Source organism: Mustela nigripes, chromosome 4 (assembly GCF_022355385.1).
Source record: "Mustela nigripes isolate SB6536 chromosome 4, MUSNIG.SB6536, whole genome shotgun sequence".
Taxonomy (NCBI): domain Eukaryota; kingdom Metazoa; phylum Chordata; class Mammalia; order Carnivora; family Mustelidae; genus Mustela; species Mustela nigripes.
The window spans coordinates 134,533,985-134,555,163 of NC_081560.1; the positions used below are offsets into that span (position 1 = coordinate 134,533,985).

Sequence of the window (21,179 nt, forward strand, 5' to 3'; positions counted from 1 at the left end):
TCAAACCCAAGCCTGCTAGGCTTCCCAGCTGCCGCGCTCCACTGACTGCCTTTCTGCTTCTTCCATTTTCTTGCAATGGATGTTACTCTCCAATCCACAGCTTCTCCTCCACCTCCAGAGAAAATAAAATGACACCATTCACCAGTAAGATCCTAATTGTGCCCTTGAGAACCTCAGAGTCTAATAAGGAAGCAGATATATAAGCAAATCATTTCAAATTTAATGTGATAGAAATATAGAAGCAAGACTTCTCCGCTTGGGGAGTCAGAAAATATTTCATTAGTTTTCTCTATACTTGGATCATCCTTGACATTTTCTCTTACGTCTCACTTCTAATCCCTTAGCAAACCCTACTGGCTCTACTTTTAAAATATATCTAAGATCTGACCCCTTGTTGCCACTTCCACTACCCCCACTCTGGTTCAAGCCACTGTCTTCTCTTGGTTCGAGTATTATACTAGCTTCTCAGCTGGTCTCCCTGCCTTTGTCTCAGTCCGTTTTCTACAAAACAGTTAGAGAGATCTTTTAAAAAATAAGTGGCATAGTATCACTCCTCTGCTCAAAATGACTTTTAATGACTTCCCAGTTGTCTTACAGTAAAACTGCAATTTCTTACCACCAGTGGCATGGCTAGTAGGTCTGATATGTTCTGCCTGCCTTTTACCATCTCTTCCTTCTCTGACCTCATTTTATTCTATTCTCCCCATCTCCCCTTGCTACAGCCATAGGAGCTTCCCTGATGCATCTTAAGTACACCAAGGACACCCCAGCCCCAGGACCTTGGCACTTACTATCCTTTCTGCAAAGAATACTTTTACACCAGGCACTCATATGTCATCTCAGATCCTGTCTTGCAGAGGGGGTCTTCCCTGACTATGCTGTATAAAATGACTGCCCACCAGCACCACGCCTTTATCAGCCATTATGTAGTTTTTTGTTTATGATCTATCTCCTCTACCACAATATAAACTCTGTGAAAACAGAGACTTTATCATTTTTGGTCTCTGCTATATCCTTTGCACTGAAACAGCATAGCAGGTGCTCAAGAGCTGTCTGTTCAATGAACCAATGAGTGAACGCTTCCTATTTTGAGTGTGAGAAAGATAATATATAGTGCTATTCCCTGAGCTCCAACCACCAAAAAAATGACACATATCATTAAAACATTTTGTGAATTAGGAATATTTTAATACTGTCAGGGGGAAACTAATTTAAATTGCCCTGATAGTGTTTAAAAATACCTCATGGTGGGGGGTTACCTGGGTGACTCAGTCGGTTAAACTTTTGACTCTTGATTTCCACTCAGGTCATGATTGCATGGTCATGGGGTCTAGCCCTACACTGCACTACATGCTCAGTGCAAATCTGCTTGCGATTCTCTCTCTCCCTCTCCCTTCGTTCCTCCCCCTGCTCACATGCACTCTCTCTCTCTCTCTCTAAAAATAAATAAATAAATAAATAAAATATTTTTTAAAAATGGGAAGTAATCAAGAGTCTCTCAAACAGGCATTGAGGCAAATGTACAATCAATACTGACAGTATTGGGGTGCCTGGGTGGCTCAGTGGGTTAAGCCTCCGCCTTTGGCTCAGGTCATAGTCTCATGGTCCTGGGATCCAGCCTCGCATCAGGCTCTCTGCTTGGCGGGGAACCTGCTTCCCCCCTCTATGCCTGCCTCTCTGGCTACTTGTGATCTCTCTCTCTGTCAAATAAATAAATAAAATCTTAAAAAAATTATACTGACAGAATTGAAAATACTGAAACTCTTCTGTACCCAGGTGGTAAATAATTGCTTTTCCTGAGCCCCCCTCCTCCAAACACCACCACTTTAAGTGTTCCCCCAACAATCAGAGATGCTCCCTGCCATGGCAGGGTCCCTCCAAGACCTGTCCCAAAGCTGGACAGCACAAAACCTAATAAGCCATTAACTAATATCGCTGCTGGAGGTATAGCAATTAGTGGGTTAAAGGGAAGACCCTAAAGTTGGGGCTATTGGAAATTACAGGAGAATAAACAAGCTAATAAAAAGCATCTTGCCATAGCAGCTCGCTGTAGTGAGTAATCCTTTCTACTGCTGAGGACAACTTAAATATCCCACTGTACAAATAAGATGTCACTTTTTCCAAAGGGAATAAAAAGCTCATTAAATTACCACCACAGATGCACATTCCAGTTCCTACTACAGCAGTGTTTATAAAGATTTACATATTTATCTATGAGTCACCTGCTCTTTGCACATTACTGTTAGCCGGTATCCAGAGTCTGCAAAATGAAAGAAGCCTGCCTGGGACTATTGTGCTCTCAATCCCTCGACAACTGATAAGCAGAAAGCTAAAGATACTTTATCTTTCCTGATAGCTGGCCTTTCCTTGTTCCATCCTCTCCGCCACACTTATTAAAAATGAGTTTGGGTTTATATTTGTCCTTTAATATACCAGCTAATCAAATGAGTCACAAAAAGATAAACATTTACCCGTTCTGGGAAGAGAGATCTCATTTTACAAGCTTATAAGAGCAAATGATGCTGGGACCTTTGAGAGACATTCCATTTTAACTCCTAGATCTACTCTGAAAATACAGAGGTTCTTTTAAATGCATATTTCACAATTGAATTGGTATTGTTACAGTCATATTTTTAATGTAGGCAACTTACACTTACTTTAAAAATAATAATAAAAATATGATGTCAGACCATACTTCGAAAAAATCTGGAGGAAAATATACCACTATTAATAGTGGTTCCCTGGCAGGAAGTGATAAGAGCAGACTTTCACTTTCAACATGTTATGTTATTTTTATTCATAGGGGGAAATGCAATAAAGGGTTTTTAAAGTAAGAAAGCATGGAGACTTGGAAAGATACGTTAGCAAGGACAAGGAGCTCTCCCTCAAATATCCAAATGTTTTTGCAGCCTACATATCAATAACAAAAATGCCATTTCACAGATCTTTAATTTAGTCTGCAATCCCTTTCTTCAGGGTCAGAGAGAAACATACGAAGCATTGGTCTGAAATAGCTCCTGCCATGCAGATACACAGGACTGGTATGAGAACCAGCCAGGAGCTCTTGTGCTCTGTGGCACAATTTCTGCAGCACGCTGGGTATGGAACCTGCTTAAGATTCTCTAATAAAATCTTAAAAAAAACAAACAAACAAAAAAGATTCTCTCTCTGCCTCACCTCCTAACCCACTCTCGTGCACAAATGCATGCACACTTTCTTTCTAAAATTTAAAAAAAAAAAAAACTTATCTTGGAATGCTGCATAAAAACAAGAAAAGAAAGTCCATTGAATCATAACTGCCAACATTCATTGAGCTATTCCTGCATACAAGCTACCTCATTTAGTCTTCATAGGAGATACATGAAGCAATATACTATGAGTCTACCCAGGTTTCCTATGAGAATGCTGACACTCAAGAGATTGCCCAAGGTCAACTAGCTCATCAGTGGGATTGAGGAGCAATCTGGACAGACAAGATTGTTCTCCATATCTACTATTCCATCATGCTAACAGATTAGTAATTTCAGTGGAAATGGTTGAGACTACACTTAATGAACCAAAAAGGTATATATACAAGTTTAATTTCTCCTACGGCAGTTGCTCTATAAGCTTTCACTTTGATGAAATGATTTCAAAATCTACCTAATGTATTCTGGATTTCTGCCAAACTAAAATTTGGCATCTGGGTGAATTCTTTAAAAAATATATAAATATTTTTAGTATTTTATTTATTTATTAAAAGAGTTTATTTATTTATTTGACAGAGAGACACAGCAAGAGAGGGAACACAAGCAGGAAGGGTGGGAGAGGGAGAAGCAGGCTTCCTGAACACTGAGCCACCCAGGTGCCCCAATATTTTATTTATTTTTTTAAGATTTATTTATTTATTAAAGAGACAGTATATGCATGCATGGGAGTAGGGGTGGGGCAGAGGGAAAGGGAGACAATTTCAAGCAGACTCCCCACTGAGCAGAGCCCAATGTGGGGCTTAATCTCTTAACCCTGAGATCACGACCTAAGTTAAAACCAAGAGTTGGACACTTAACCAACCAAGTGCCCCATTTAATATTTTTTTTAAGATTTTATTTATTTATTTGACAGAGACAGATCACAAGTAGACAGAGAGGCAGGCAGAGAGAGAGAGAGAGGGAAGCAGGCTCCCTGCTGAGCAGAGAGCCCGATGCAAGACTTGATTCCAGGACCCTGAGATCATGACCTGAGCTGAAGGCAGCGGCTTAACCCACTGAGCCACCCAGGCACCCCCCCATTTGATATTTTAAAATACTTTTATCAGTACCTATAATTGTTTTCCAAGTGTATAAAGACCCACTTAAATTTTCAGAAAGTCGTATCAATCCAAATTGAGTAAATGGATGCTTAAACAGATTTGAAAACAATTTCTACCACAGGTTGACTCATCTATCAAGTGCAAGCCTGACAGGGGAAGATACTGATGTCTGTGTACCTTTCATTTTAAACAATATTTACAGTTCAGTGTTCCTCTGAACAAGAAGCCTTGAGATAGCCCATACGTGAAAACACCCATCACTATGGCAACCAAAAATGGCAATGATTGCACAGTGATTCATCATGTATCCCAAATAGAAATTGCTTACCAGGGACAAAGAAAGAACTCAAAGCCATGCTTTATTGGAAAAGAACCCAGTTAAAGAATAACCTGGGGTTGTGGTTGTTTTTAAGTGTTTATTAAATTTTTATACTTTTATGTTAGGAGATCTAACTTTTTTAAAAAAATTTATTTATTTAACTGGGAGACTGAGTGCAAGCTGGGGGTGGGGGAGGCTGAGGGCAAGGGAGAGAGAGAATCCTTAAGCAGACTCCCAACCTGAGCTCAGAACCCCATGCTGACTCAATCCCAGGACTCTGAGATCATGACCTGAACCAAAATCAAGAGTTGAGCCACCCAGGAGTCCTAGGACATCTATTTTAATAGTAACTCCAGTTCAAAGAGGTAATTAATATGTCTCCTAAAGAAATGCTCATGAATTTATTCACTCAGTCATTCAATAAATGATTTGCACAAATTAAGTGTCCTCCATGGTAGGTACAATGTGAGGTATGGGACACAGTACTGTGAACAAGATGGCAGGAAACCTGCCTCACTGAGCTTTCAGTATGACTGACAAGCAAATACGCAACAAGGAGACAGTGTGATACACAGTTTTCTGCATGATATATAGGGTGCTCTGAGTATGTAGGGCTCACATGACTTAACAGAGGGAGTGATGGCTAAGCTGAAACCTGACACAGGAGTGACCTAACCAATCAAAGCAAAGCAGAGAAGTGTACAGACATCATAGGGAGCCAGACAGAGGAAGCAGCAGGCATAAAGGTCTGAAGTGGAAGGGCAACTGGGTGGTTCAGTTGGTTGGTTAAGCATCCAACTCTTGATTTCAGCTTAGGTCATGATCTAGGTCGTGGGATAAAGCCCTGCTCTCCCTTTCTGTCCCTCCCCTACCCCTGCCTGCTCCTCTCTCTCTTAAAAAAAAAAAAATGAAGAGCTGAAAACAGGGCACATTAAGGAGCCAAGGTAGTCCTGTGTGGCAGAAACATGGAATAGTGGGCATGGTGGTGGAGAGAAGATGAAAATGGAGAGACGGAGAGCACATGAAGGGGCTTGTACATAAAGGCCCAGCAATCACAAGAAATGAACTATTGGTACCTGTACAAAATGGGCAAATATCAAACTTAATGCAAAGCAAAGAAACCGCACACAAAAGAGGACTGTCTGATTCCATTTATGTGAAATTCAAAGCCACGAAGAACTAATCAATGATAATAGAGAGCTAAAAATCGGAGAGGATGCTGACTTTAAACAGCAGGGAGCCTGCTTCCCCCCGCCTCCGCCTGCCTCTCTGCCTAACTGTTATCTCTCTCTCTGTGTCAAATAAATAAATAAAATCTTTTAAATAAATAAATAAATAAACAAACAGGATGTGAAAAGGGACTTCTGGGGTACCAGAAATGTTCTACATCTTCCTCTGAGCAGTGGTTAAACTGGTTATGCATAGATGAATTTATCAAGTTTATACTTACGATTCATTCACACTACCTTAAGCAAATTATGCCTTAATAAGTAGGGTAAAAATCAAATGCCTGAAAATAATAGTTAACTCTAACAAAGAAATGACTTCATATATTGGAAAATGACCTGGTTATACAGGTCAACAACTTCTAGAGAAAATTAATAAAAAGCTATAATATAAGGGAAAATGTTTTTAATGGAGAGGGGTTTGAATTTTATCATTGTATAATGTGGATTAAGACAGGCATGTGGATTAATCATAATATTTTCCTTATAGAAAAGTCATATACATATGCATACTACACACAAACCTGTAGTATGCACATATAGTAAATATAATCACCTAATTTAAGATAGTATTACCTACCCTGAGGATAAAATCAGGGTAGAAAAACACAAAAGACTTCAAATGCATTAGTAAAGTTTTTGTTTCTTTGTTTTCTTAGAGAGAGAATGAAAGTGAGTGCACACAAGTGGGGAGGTACAGAGGGAATCGCAGAGCAGGCTCCACAGAATCGCAAGCAGGCTCCACACTCAGCACAGAGCCCAACACAAGGTTCAGCCCCATGACACTGAGATCATGACCCTGGGATCGTGACCTGAAGCCAAGAGTCAGACATTTAAGCAACTGAGCCACCCAGGCACCCCTGCTTTTTGGTCAAGTTTTAAGCTAGGTATACATATATGAGTATTTGCTATAGTATTCTTAGACCTTTTTGTACATATTATATATTTTTTTCATAATTAAAAAGAAATCCACTACCTGTGGTGTGAAGCAATTAAAGGAGTGCTATGGGGATCCAGGCATGAAATGATGGTGACTTATTACTCTAAGGTCTGTGAAGGTGGAGGGAAGAGGACCTCCAGGAGAGAAATGTGGAAGGTAAATCACTAGGATTGAGTAATTAACCAGTGGTAGCATAGGGAAGAGGAGGGTGATAGGTTTCTGCTTGACCAACTAAATGGATGGTGGTGCCATTTACTAAGATGGGGAAACACAGAAAAATGAGCAAGATTTTAGAGAGGGTGAGAGGAAAACGAGTTCAGTTTCTGACAGGGTGACTGAAATGTCTCCAAATGGATTCTAAGAAGCAGTGAAAACTAGAGTTAAGGATTGACTTGGGAGCCGTCAACAAAGAGCTGATAATTGAAATCACAGATTTGGACTGTAAGGGTCTATTTAGCCAGAGCAATTCCATCCAGTTAAACAGTTATTTTGTTGATTTTGTAGTAAAACTTAAACTAACCCTCCCCCCTCAAGGCGACTTACTTAAAAGCAAGTCGGGGAAATCAGTCCCAGGTAACAAAGCCCAAATACAAGGATGGGTCAGGCCAGGTGGAGACATCCGATCAGTGGGGCGTGCATACACTCTCCCTAGCTACCAAGGAGTGTGGGCCTCGCCTTTTGGGGGCCAATTCTGACCAAGGTGATAGGCTAGTTCAAATATCTACTATACAGTAAATTGTGATTCAGTTGGTCACATGTGATCTAGCATGACTGTGCAGCTTTCTCTGTGTGTTGCAACCTCATTTGCCACCTGTGTGTGGCCAGGCTCAACCACATGGCCCTTGACCTTTAAAAGTTAGTTGGCAAGGCAGGGAGGGGTCGCCTTCTCTGTCAGCAGCAGCCCCAACTGGTTTGATTCTCAATGCTTGGAGTGAAATAAAGCTTTGCTTGACCTTCGCTTTGTATCAGTCTCGCTCCTTTGATTACGGACCCAACAGGACAAGACTGCAGAGAGAAAGCGGGGAGTAAGCCTAGAATAGAGTTTAGGGGGAACCTTAGGGAAGAGGGAAGGAGTCACAACAGAGACAGAAAGATCAGCCCAAGAGGTTGGAGGAAAAGCAGGAGTGTGTATTTTGGTATCTAAGAGAAAAGAATGTTTCCAGGAGGCACGGTCAACAGTGTCAATTTCTGATGCAAACACAGGGAAGATAAGAGCTAAAAAGTAACTGTTGAATTGCCAGCCCAGAGGACTTGGCGGCTATTCTAAGAGTCATTCCCAAGAAAGGTGAGGGGAAAGTCAGACTGGGATAAATTGAAAATTGGTGAAGGAAAGTAGAAATATCAACTGTGAACTTTTTCAGGAAGTTTGGCTCTAAAAGTAAGAAGAGAAACAGAAGAGGAACAGGAGAGAGATGGGTCAAGGAAAGATAATTGGTTTGTATTTTTTCAAGCTGAAATACACATAAGCATTTATGTCAAAATTTATGATGATGGAATTTAAATTATGATAAAGAAAAAACAAAAGTATGAATGTATTATCATATGTTGTATAGAGACATATTATTCAGTTCCCCCAAATGAAGGAAATACAGCCAGGTTCTCATCAAGGCAATCACCTGGTTACAAACATATTTAAGACATGTTAACACTCAAGAGCTAGTAAATAAAGCATAAAATAGTCAAATTTTAAACCAGGAAGCAGCACATGATAGCTAAAGAAAGACGAAAGTTCCATATTATTGGGGGGAAAAAAAACCCTACACGGGTGCTCCCCTCCTCCCATCCAATGGTGCAAAAACATTCTTGGGCATTGAATGAAAGAGTAAGTGTGAGCATAACATACAAGAAGAAATTAAATTATTATTCAATAGCTTTTTAGTTCTAGATGCTATTCATTTTCATGGGGAATAGGCATTAATAAATACTTACCAGCTTTGGAGTTTTCAGGATGCTTGTCAGGGTGACATTCCAAGGCTCTGACTTTAAATTCTGCCATGATTTGTTCAACCTAAAATAAAAATCGATGTTTAAAATAAGGAATCCAATTTAAATGGCATAAAGGAAGAAGCTGGGCATCATTCCTTCTCAAAACAGCCATATTCCACCCAAATTTTCCTTTTGATCTTTATATTTGTATTCTTTTTACTCTAAGAAGTAATTCCCTCTATAATGAAACTCAGAAAGCATCCAATGAAAACTTCTATCCAAATAGTAGTCCGTGATAACAATTGAACTTTCTACTGCATTTAGATGATGGCCCAAGGCACCTGTGACTCTAATATATACTTAAATGTCAAAAATGGTCAGATATGTCTATCCTAAGAATATATAAATTTTGATGTGTTCACTCATCTGAGTTCTTTTTTTTTTCATCATCTGAGCTCTTTAGAATATGCTTAGCCATCATTCATTACTCAAGGATGACTGTCTAGTTTATAAATTATCCATTATAAGTTCCCTCTTTCTGCCTTTGCCCCTCTTTTTTCTTTATTAAGAACTTTGCAAAAAAAAAAAAGAGAGAGAGAGAGAGAGAGAGGGATAGGATTTTGCAATTTTTAAAAAAAGGACAGAATTCAAACCTGTTAATTTTGTTACCAATTAACAGTGTGGCTAGAAGCCTTGGGAAAAGAGAAACCATCCCAAACTAACATGAGGCTGGAGAGGTGTTTTTATTTGATTTGCTTTCACTCAGCCCTCTAATCCTTGTTACCATGCATCAGCAAGACTTGTCTTTGTTCATTGTAATTCCAGTGATAGCAGCAGGAGACAACAATGGTTATATGGCTCAGCAATCTGATTGCTTCATTTTATTCTTTTTATTAAGATTTTATTTATTTATTTGAGAGAGAAAGAATGAGAGAAAGAACACAAGAGGTGGAGAGGGGCAGAGGGAGAAGGAGAAAAAGACCCCCCACTGAGCAGGGAGGCCCAATACAGGACCAGGTGAGGGGCTCCATGAAGGGCTCCATGAGGGGCTTTCATGCAGGGCTTGATGCAGGCTTCATCCCAGGACCCTGTGATCATGGCCCCAGTGGAAGACAGAAGCTTAACTGACTGAGCCACCCAGGCACCCCTGATCGCTTTCTTTTAAACCTCATTTCTGCCCAGACTTGAGGCAAGTTTGTAACTTCCATGTGCCTCAGTTTCCTTATGGATTGAATTAGGGCCTTTAACACAAAGCCTGATCATAGTAAGAGCTCAATGATACCTAAAACCAAAGGTCAGTGGCTAGGTAACTAGCCTGAAATCATTTAGCTAGTTGCTAAAAAAGCTGAATTTTTTGTTAACTAAGCAGCTGGACTTAGTTGGACTTATTGGATTCAAATCCAATAATCTTTTTTTTTTAATAAAGATTTTGTTTATTTGACAGACAGAGATTACAAGTGGACAGAGAGGCAGACAGAGAGAGAAAGGGAAGCGGGCTCCCCGCTGGGCAGAAAGCCAGATGTGGGGCTCGATTCCAGGACCCTGGGATCATGACCTGAGCTGAAGGCAGAGGCTTTAACCCACTGAGCCACCCAGGCACCCCTCAAATCCAATAATCTTAACTACTGTTTTATATAGTCAAATTCTTCAGACTTAGGGACCTATTATAAGTTCCATATTTACTATCCACTAATCAATGAAAGTAAATTATCTCTTAATTAGTTAATTGTGTTTCCTCTCCTTGGGTACTCCCTTTAACCATAAAGCAGTTACCATAAACTGCTCGTATAACAAAGAAAAGTGAGAATGAAGTTTGTTTTTAAATTTTAAAATATTAAAAACTCAAAAGATTCTAAGAGAGTAAGCATTTTTAATTAGGTTACTTATAAATATTCACAATCTCTCTTTGAAAAAATTTATATCAATACAGACCAAAAAGTAAAAGTCCCTTTACTCTTCATCCCCCCAGAATAACATCCCCCCTTCAAGACTTTTTTTGCATACTTATACACATATTTATGTATATACATTGGAGGATTTTAATAAGCTAAATAGATAAAATTATACCTATGTATCAAAGGTAGAAAATTGGGGTGGGGAGTGTTGTTGTTATTGTTTTATTTTTTCCTTCCTATCCCATTAGAAAACATTCTAGTAACAGCCCATGGAAGCAAATGAATAAAAATGTTTAATTCTTAAAAGTGCTAATGTACGTGATTATTAGTTTCTTCTTTATATTTTTTTTTACTTTGCCAATTTTATATTTTAAAAAATTAAGAATACTCTATATCTGTCTTTCATTACTCTTTATAGTTTTAGTGTCACAAAATTTATCAAAGCCACCTATGTAGGGCTGGTTCTGAGTAAACTAATGAGTACAGCAGGTCAGTTTGTCTTGAGAATGTTCTATCTATCTCCTAGCATCCCCACCCCATGTGCCAACCACAGCCCCTGGACCAGTGAGGCTCTCATTTCAAGGTCCACTGAGTCCTGCCTTCCTGACCCAATGCTCAATGGTCTGGAAAACTGCCGATTATGCTGGCCAATAAACATACAAACAATGTTCAACTTTACTCAAAATCAAATAAATCAAAACATCCAGGGCATAATAATGACCTGTGTCACTCAGGCTGCAAAGAAATTAACACTTTCCTGCTCTCCCAGTAAGGATGCAGACTTCCTAGAAATAAATAAATAAATAAATATGTAATACATGTATAATAAAAATACATACATATATATGTATATCTGTATATGAAAAGCCTATAATTTTTTCACTGTTTGATATAACAATTCCAATTCTAGGAATTTGTCTAAGGAGATAGAGTTGGGAAAATTATTTAGTTATAAGAAGGTTCAATGAATAAAATATTATAAATTTCAAACAAAACCTTATGTGTCCAGTAGTAAAATATTAAAATTAATTAAAATATTGTTATAGGCTGAAATATGTTGCAGTCATTTAAAAATCATCTTGTAGTAGAAGACTTTCAATAATCTGAGAAAAATTATGTAACGTATTTCTATGAGGAAATGTAAACTACAAAGCATTATATGCAGCACAAAACCATAGTGTTTTACCTTAAAAGGGATTATGTTGTGTGTGTGTGTGTGTGTGTGTGTAGATACATTTATATGACAGAGAGAGAAAGGGAGAGAGAGCACAAGCAGGGGGAGCAGCAGACAGAGGGAGAAGCAGCTCCCTGCTGAGCAAGGGGCTCAATGCAGGGCTTAATTCCAGGAGGCTGGGATTGTGACCTAAGCTGAAGGCAGAAGCTTAACTGACTGAGCCACCCAAGTACCCCAAGCTAAGATTTATTGAGACTTATATGCCAGACACTACTCTAAGCACTATGTATATAATATCTTATTTAATTCCCACAATCACTCAATGAAGGGAGTACTATTTTTTATTTTATTTATTATATTATATACATATATATATTTTTAAAGATTTTATTTATTTGACAGAGAGAGATCACAAGTGGGCAGAGAGGTAAGCAGAGAGAGAGAGAGGAGGAAGCAGGTTCCCTGCAGAGCAGAGAGCCCGATGTGGGACTCGATCCCAGGACCCTGAGATCATGACCTGGGCTGAAGGCAGAGGCTTAACCCACTGAGCCACCCAGGTGCCCCTATTTTATTTTATTATTATATTTTATTTTATTTTTCCCATTTTACAGATTAGAAAACCAAGAAATAGAAAAGTTAAGTAACTGTCCCAAGGCCATACACATAGTAGCACAGCCAGTATTTGAATGAAGGTAGTCTGACACTAAATATGTATGGAAATGCTCTTACAAATATGCACACATGGGAAACCTAGACGGCTGGGTCAGTTAAGCATCCAACCCTTGATTTCAGCTCAGGTCCGGATCTCAGGGTCATTGTTTTGACCCCATGCTCAGCAAGAAGTCTACTTCTCTCCCACTCTCCCTGTGCTCCTCCCCCAACTCATGTGCATGTTCTCTCCCTCTCTCTCCCTCTTCCTCTCTCTCTCTCTCAAGTAAATAAATCTTTTAAAATATATTTACACATATGTGCGTGAACTTACATAACACATAAATAGGGGCACCTGGGTGGTTCAGTCAGTTAAGTGTATGACTCTTGGTTTCTGCTCAGGTCATGATCTTGGGGTGATGAGATCAAGCCCCACCTCGGGGTCCATGCGCAGCATGTAGTCTGCTTGAGTTTTTTCTCTCTCCTTCTCCCTCTGCCCTTCCTCCCTTCCTCTCTCTCTAAAATAAATAAATAGATCTTTTAAAAAAACATAAATACAGCGCATGTGCACACATGCATATGGCATACTCCCAGATTTTAAGCATTAGGTTAACATTTTTCTCCATTGTCTTCCTACTGCACATTTCTTTATTGAAAATAGATTAGTTTTGGGACGCCTGGGTGGCTCAGTGGGTTAAGCCGCTGCCTTCGGCTCAGATCATGATCTTAGAGTCCTGGGATCCAGTCCCGCGTCAAGCGTCAAGCTCTCTGCTCCGCGGGCAGCCTGCTTCCTCCTCTCGTTCTCTCTCTCTCTGCCTGCCTCTCTGCCTGCATGTGATCTGTCAAATAAATAAATAAAATCTTTAAAAAAATAAAAAATTTAAAAAAGAAGAAAATAGATTAGTTTTAGAAATGAAGTTTCAAAACTTAAAAAATGTACCTTTTCCATAGCATATTAGCACAATCTTTGGATCTGTGTCAGGAAATACTCTAAGTATTGTGCAATAGGCACTAATCTGATTCCCGCTTGAATGGATCTTCTCCACATTTCCCTGGCCACACAAATGCCCTCCATCTCTCCCACCATGTGTCTAAATTTTGACCTAGGAAGATCACTTCAACCCTCATCTCTTCTCCAAAATTTTTTCAGGTAGTCTTCCTTTAATTCCTGTTGCACTTATAAATAGTACCACACAGCACAGTATTTATTTTTTCTCAAATTGTTTCCTTTGTATTAGCTTTGCCTCCTCGGCTGGCTGCCAAGTGTCTTACACACGTGCACTATTTCTCACCTTTTCGTTTTGTTTTGTTTTACCCCCATCACTTCCAGTACTGGCAAGATGCCAAGTGTTGAATAAATACTTGATTATTGACTGACAGAAGTTCTTTCAATAATATGATTATAGCATAAGAGGAGCTTCTGGCAATTGTGATTTAGTCATTAAAAGAATGAATTGATTCTAGTGATGGGAATTGATATGCTATAGAAAAGAGAAGGCTCATTTTAATAAGTGAGTTAATTAGTATCCATCATTTCAGTTCACTTATGTGACACTGGATTTTTCCCATAAAACTCCAAATATTAATGATATCCCTGAAATAAATCCTATGAGATGATCCTACATCATTCTAATCAAATGACAATTAAAACGTAAGCCAGAGAAACAATTTGAGCCACAAAATATATAATGGTAGTATTGTGTTATAATCCAGAAAAATTCAATAACTATTAATTCATAGGGACAAAAACAGCTGATAAATAAATATGGGGAAAAGGATAACTTTTCTTTATGGAAGAATTCTTAGTAATAAATGTAAAATGAATGAGGAAAATAGAAAGTCACCATAGGCAAACACCATAGTGGTAAGTAATTGTTACAGGGAAGATCCACAAGGGGCACCTGAGTGGCTCACATAGCTGGGCATCTGCCTTCCGCTTGGGTCATGATCCTGGGGTTCTGGAATCGAATCCCACATCGGGCTCCCTGCTCCCTCTCTGTCTGCTGTTCCCCCTGCTTGTGCTCTCTTGTTCTCTCTTTCTCAAATAAATAAATAAAATCTTTTTTAAAAAATCCAGCAAACAATGCTAAAAGCCTGAGAGACACACTATAGTCTCAAAAAATCATCACCAAAAATATTTTTTAATTACAAAAGGGGAACCAGTGCCTCTACAATGCAAGATCCTGGTAGAAAAAAACTGACAGATACCACCTTAACCATGTGTTCAGGTCAATAAGGCATAACAGCATCATGTAGTCCTGATGTGATACACTGAAAAAAGTATAATATGGCTTCAGCAGTGTTCTTTCCAAAAACACATAATCTCAGTCTAATAAAGAGAAAATCTAAAACAAAACAAAATTGAGAGACATTCTACAAAATAACATTACTTTTCAAAATGTCGAGGTCATGAAAGATAAGAAAGGTATGAGAAACTGTCACTGTGGAGGAAACCAAGGGAACAAGACAACTGACTGTAATAAAGAATTTTGGCTTGGATCTTGGAAGAAAAAAAGCCATTAGTAGAAAAACTGATGAAATTAGAATGGGAACTATCCTTAGATTAGCAGTTGACTAACTCTGGCCCAAAGGCCAAATTTGGCCTGTCACCTGTTATTTAAATACAGTTTTATTGGAAGATAGCCATAGTCATTCATTTCACATATTACCCATGGCTACTTTCTTGCACTGGCAAAGCTGAGTAGCTGTGACAGAGACCATAAGTCTCTAAAATATTTGCTAGCTCAAAAGAGGGGGGAGGTGTCTGGGTGGCTCAGGTGTCTGGGTGGCTCAGTCAGTTGAGTATCATTCTCTTGATCTCTGCTCAAGTCTTGATCTCGAGGTCATGAGTTCAAGCCCTACATTGGGCTCCACACTGGGCATGGAGCCTACTTTTCAAAAATAATAAAATAAAATAAAATAAAATAAAGTAAAATGTTTGCTATCTCAGGGACAGCACCAGGGTGAGACAAGCAGGATGCTTAGGTTTAAGGAGGTGCTCTCTCTCTCTCTTAGGTTTCTGCACTTGCATGACCGTGAGAGTGAATCCTTAAATTTTGTATCGTGGGTGGCTCAGTTGGTTAAGAGCTGCCTTCAGCTCAGGTCCTGATCCCAGGTTCCTGCTTAGCAGGTAACCTGCTTCTCCCTCTGCCTGCTCTGCCTGCCACTCCCCCTGCTTTTGCTGCCCACCCCCTCTTTCTTTCTCTTTCTCCGGCAAATAAATAAATAAAATCTTTGGGGGGAAAAAAAAAAACTTGAAAAAAAATTTGTGTCCTAAGTGCCCTTCTTTCTTCACTCCATTCCTGACTGTCTGTCCATTCTTTAAAAAAAAAAAAAAAAAAAAAAAGCCTGTTGGTCCCTGGTTAAGTTAATACTTTTGTACCAATGTTAATTTTCTGATTTGCATAATTTTACTGTGCACAATAATTGTAAATATAATGTTTACACCAAGGGAAGCCAGATTCAGTGTATATAGAAATTCTATGTTATTTTTGCAACTTTTCTGTAAATCAAAAATTATTCAAATATGTGGAGCACAGAGGACTGTTAGAGCAGTGAAACTACTCTGTAAGATAAATGGTATTATACGTTGTCCAAACTTATAGAATGTACAGGGGCGCCTGGGTGGCTCAGTGGGTTAGGCCGCTGCCTTCAGCTCGGGTCGTGATCTCAGGGTCCTGGGATCGAGTCCCACATCAGGCTCTCTGCTCGGCGGGGAGCCTGCTTCCTCCTCTCTCTCTGCCTGCCTCTCTGCCTACTTGTGATCTCTCTCTGTCAAATAAATAAATAAAATCTTTAAAAAAAAAAAAAACCTATAGAATGTACAAACCCAAGGGTGGACCATAATACAAACTGGACTTTGGATGATAGCAACGTGTCAATGTAGGTTCATCATTGTAACAAGTGAACTATTCTAGTGGAGATATTGATAACAAGTGGAGAGGGGCATCTATGCATGAAGGGAGGGAAGAAAGTATAGGGGAAAGCTCTATACCTTCCCCTCAATTTTGCTATGAATCTAAAACTGTTCTTAAAGAGTATTAAAAATCATTTGGGGGATGGGAGGATGCCTGGGTGTCTCAGTTGGTTAAGTGCCTTCAGCTCAGGTGGTGATCTTGGGGTCCTGGGAGGGAGGGAGCCCCATATCCAGCTCCCTGCTCAGTGGGGAGTCTGCGTCTCACTCTCCCACTGCCTTTCCCCTACTCCTCCTTGTGTTCTCTCCTTCTCTCTCTCTCTCTCTCTCTCTCTCTCTCAAATAAAGAAATAATATCTTTAGGGCATGACTGGGTGGCTCAGTCAGTTAAGCATCTACTTTTGGCTCTGGTCATGATCCCACAGTCCTGGGATCAAACCCCATACCCTGGGATTAAAGCCCACATCTGCTTCCCTGCTCAGCAGGGAGCCTGCTTCTCCCTCTGTCTGCTGCTCCCCCCTGCTTGTGCTCTCTCTCTCTCTCCCTGACAAATAAATAAAATCTTTAAAAAAAAATTTTTTAAAAAGAAAAAGTCATTTTGGAGGGTGCCTGGCTGGTTCAGTCAGTGGAATGTGGGACTCTCCCACATTGTGTGTAAATATTACTTAAAAATAAAAAAAATTTTTAAAAAGAGATCATTTTGGCTGACTAGCTCAGTTGGTAGAGCATATGACTCTTGATCTTGGGGTCCTAAGTTCAAGTCCCATATTGGGCATAGAACTTACTCAAAAAAAATTTTTTTTTTTTATTTATTTATTTGTCAGAGAGAGAGAGGGAGAGAGAGCGAGTACAGGCGGACAGAATGGTAGGCAGAGGGAGAAGCAGGCTCCCTGCTGAGCAAGGAGCCCGATGCGGGACTCGATCCCAGGACGCTGGGATCATGACCTGAGCCGAAGGCAGCTGCTTAACCAACTGAGCCACCCAGGCGTCCCTCAAAAATTTTTTTTAAAAAGGAAAAACTTTTTCAAAATAAAACATTTTTTAAAATGTCAATTATGGAGTAGTCTAACTTACAAAGTTCCAAGTGTAGAGTATTACTGCGAGGCCAAAGCAATGCTCATACCCACGCCCACACCCACAATGTGCCAGGCACTATTCTAAGGACTTTATTTATCATGTCTCATTTAATCCCCACAACAACTCTATGAGGTGGGTACTATTATTATCTCCATTTGAAGATTAGGAAACAAAGGCAGAGAAAAGCTAAACCATTTCCCAAGATCACATAGCTAGTAAATGGTAAGAAAAAAATAGGTGTCTCCATTTTTCTATCAAGTTTATGCTCAATTTTCAAGTCTGTGAAATCTTGAAATCAGGATGTCTTCTTATCAATACTACTGAAATGGTAACCAAATATCAAAAAATCAAGTAAGGTATAAACCACAGAGGATGCCTTACACACTAGTGGTGTGTATATTAATAAGGACTTTAGAAGATTTCATAACATGTGTCTTTTGTGTAAAATCTGATTCAAGGCAAAAAAGCTAACTTGGAATCAACCTTCAGTAAATGTTTTTGAAATGAGGGTATGTTGTTTTCCACTCAACACTGTGGAAATCGTCCCAGGGTTTATATATGTCATTTCATTAATTTTCAATGGAAGCTTTAAATTTTAAGAATTATATACTAAAGCAAAAGAATTATATGTGTGTGTGTCAACACAGTTGTTATAAATAGAATCAAAATATAAGTTGCATAAGTTGCTTTGAAATGATAATTGGTAAATTGCTTTTGAGTATGAATAGTTCTGGTCAACTTTTTAAAGTATCATATCAAGGAATATCTAAAGTAAAAGAAATCCATCCACTACAAATCAACTAAAAGAAACGTCACACTTAATACTCAAAAAATGGAATTAAAATATTTTCAGAGGTGCCTGGCTGGCTCAGTCAGTAGAGCATGTGAGTCTTGATCTTGGGGTTGTGAGTTCAAGCCCCACACTGGGTGTGGAGATTACTTACAAATAAGAAAAATTAAATATTTTTAATGGGAAAGATATATATGAAAACAGGGGAAAGATACATATAAAAAGAATTGACAAAATTGTGACAGATCATTTTAGATAAATGATTGTAATCTAAACATGGTATGTCATTTGCAGAATCAGTAAAGAAGGAATGGCAAGACAATGCTTTTATTCTCCTTTTAATATATGCTACAGTACATACAGGGAAGTTTGACTATAACTGGTAACAAACTTGCTAGCCATGATGAAAGAGACTGTCATAAACATTATAAATAAACAATAGGATCATTTTTTTCAGTCTATTCAAAACTTATCTTCCTTTTCCTTCTTTGTAGACTGAGGAAACAATAACATACCTACAAAAGACTGACTAAAAGGGTGTAGATATTTATTATGGGGATATAATCACCTTTACTTCATAACTTAGAATAACAATATTTCTTTAAATCCAATTTGTGAAGCTTATCAAGTTAAATTATGTTCCTTTGATTTTAAAAAGCTCCTTCAAAAACTATTTGGCAATAGCATAACTCATAACACAGGTGGTAAAAATGTCAATAAGCTTTCTCAATAGCTATTAAGTAAACCACCACTAAAGTAAACAAGAGTGACATATTACCCTAAAGAAGAAATATACAGCTAAAGGAGTATTATAACCTGGTGTGTGCATGTGTGTGTGTGTGTGTGTGTGTTTAACTACAAGATACATAAGGTAACTCCCTCAGTGTGATGAAGATAGAGATTTTAATCCTTTAGTCCAACATCACATTTTATTTTCCAAACAAAATTAAGCATATTTTATTACTAAACTCCAGCCTTATGAAACAAAGATAAATAGAAAAGAATTTTGCCTTAAAATATTTTGATATTAATAGCTATATTTTAGCAAAAATTTTTAAATAATTATTATATAAAATATAATATATTTAATAATATGTTGAAAGGTACTTCCTATTCATCTCAATGGTATTTAAAACATTGAAAAACTAGGAATAAATGAAATATTTAACAATAAGGGAACAATCAATTGTGATACAACAATAAAATGAAATGTGCAACATTAAAATATGTATGAAGAGTGTTCAATAATATGGAGAAATCCCTGAGTGGGTAAAAAGCAGGAATCAACAAGTAAATATATAGTATCTTCCCAAACATATCTCCAAAAATATACATAAGAAAAAGACTAAAGATTAATAAATCACATATTAATAGCATTATTCCTGGGAAATAGAATTATAAATGAGTTTTCCATAATTTAAAAAACTTTTACTGCCTTCAAAACATTTTTTATGTCCTTTAAAAATATTATTTTATTATAGATCCAGTGAATAACTACAGAGCTTTTCACATATTTTGTTTCAGAAGCCACCCTTTTAAGTAATTTCTCACACATGATTTATAATGTTAATATAAAAGAATGTTTCTTGGTTTATATAATTTAACTGCTCGTGTAAAAGTACATATTTTAATAAAACATTTTAAAAACACTAATTACTAGAAAATTACATTTCATCTAAATTTTAGTATAAATTACCATAATGAAGATACAACTTAGGTATTCTGTTAAACACTGCCAAGAGCATTACAATAAAATTTCAAATACATATTTTTAGTGTATTTGAAATAGAGTCTATGGCCATGTGCCAGAATACACAAATTTGGTCAGAAACCTCTAAAAATCACAAAAGGACACTACCCCACTAAGGACCCAAGATTTAAATCCTTAACTTTCTCTAAGTCAAATGTGCTTTAAAAGAATATAAGATTAGGTTTTAAGGCAATTTGACTAAAAGTTCAAAGTTACCACCTTAAATAAAAACTTGAAAAAGAAGAGCATTATCCACAGTCTTACCGAAGACAGTTCATCACATCCCAGCAGCATGTAGAAATCTTCAGTGTCTTCTGAACTGTAATTTAGTATTGCATCCATTTCAATTACTAAATCAGCTTCTTTTCCCTCTGAAACAAGAGACAGAATAAGCTGTGAATTAATCGGAAAAGCCTTTTTAGATCTTGTTTTCAGCCGCACGTTCCAAATGGCAATAATGAGATTTAAGGCTGGTCACAGTCAGTACACCAGATGTCACCCTAGACCTTTGTAAACTCTACCTTTCATTGGCTGTTTGTGGAAGAGAAAAGAATAGGCCACGTGCCGAGCTGTTTGCTGCAAAGCTGCCTGGGATCTGTAGTTTGAGTTTACAGTAAGTAATGCACTTGAACCATTCATTTTATGGGTTGACAAAGACTGACTATTTTTACGTACTCCCCAAATTACCCATTTCTCCATTCCCTATGTATTTTTATCTTTTTTCCTTTTGTTTTGATAGAAGAAAATTTGAAGCAATATAATCAAACTCCTAGAATTGTTAAATCTGATTAGGGGGCATTTTTTGAGTGTTTAAAATATTTCATAATCTTTTAAATAGTTTGGGAGTAAAAGGAAATAGACTAGGAGAGCAAATTTTCAATCACTTGGTAATTTATTCATTCAACAAGTATTTATTGAGAATGTGATTTGTGCCCAGTGTGACTATGGGAAAAGATGTGATAAGTTAGTCAGTCAGTTCTTTTACTTTTTTAAAAGATTTTATTTATTTGACAGAGAAAGAGCACAGACAGGGAGAGCATCAGGCAGAGGGTGAGGGAGAAGCAGGCTCCTCACTGAGAGTCTCGATCCCAGGACCCTGACATCAGCGTCTGAAGGCAGATGCTTAACCAACTGAGCCACTCAGACACACCAGTCACTTCTTCAGGAGCTTACATTCTGATGGAGGGAGACAGACAAGAAACATGCAGACAAACAAGATCAATTAAAATAGTG

The 21,179-nt window shown here is 38.1% G+C and overlaps 1 protein-coding gene across 2 annotated transcripts in view; it reads right to left on the reverse strand.

Annotated features, from left to right (window-relative positions):
- DNAJC12 (DnaJ heat shock protein family (Hsp40) member C12) overlaps positions 1–20,461 on the reverse strand; it is a 35,911-nt gene extending 15,450 nt beyond the window's left edge. Inside the window, exons 1-2 of one of the 2 annotated variants that reach the window (XM_059395825.1) lie at positions 20,211–20,461; positions 8,703–8,781 (exon numbers count right to left, since the gene is read on the reverse strand). In XM_059395825.1, the coding sequence (XP_059251808.1) occupies positions 8,703–8,781; positions 20,211–20,288 (157 nt within the window). In that variant the 5' untranslated portion in view covers positions 20,289–20,461. The remainder of the gene's footprint in view (positions 1–8,702; positions 8,782–20,210) is intronic. The other variant, XM_059395824.1, reaches the window with a different exon arrangement.
- Between the last annotated feature and the right edge of the window lie 718 nt (positions 20,462–21,179).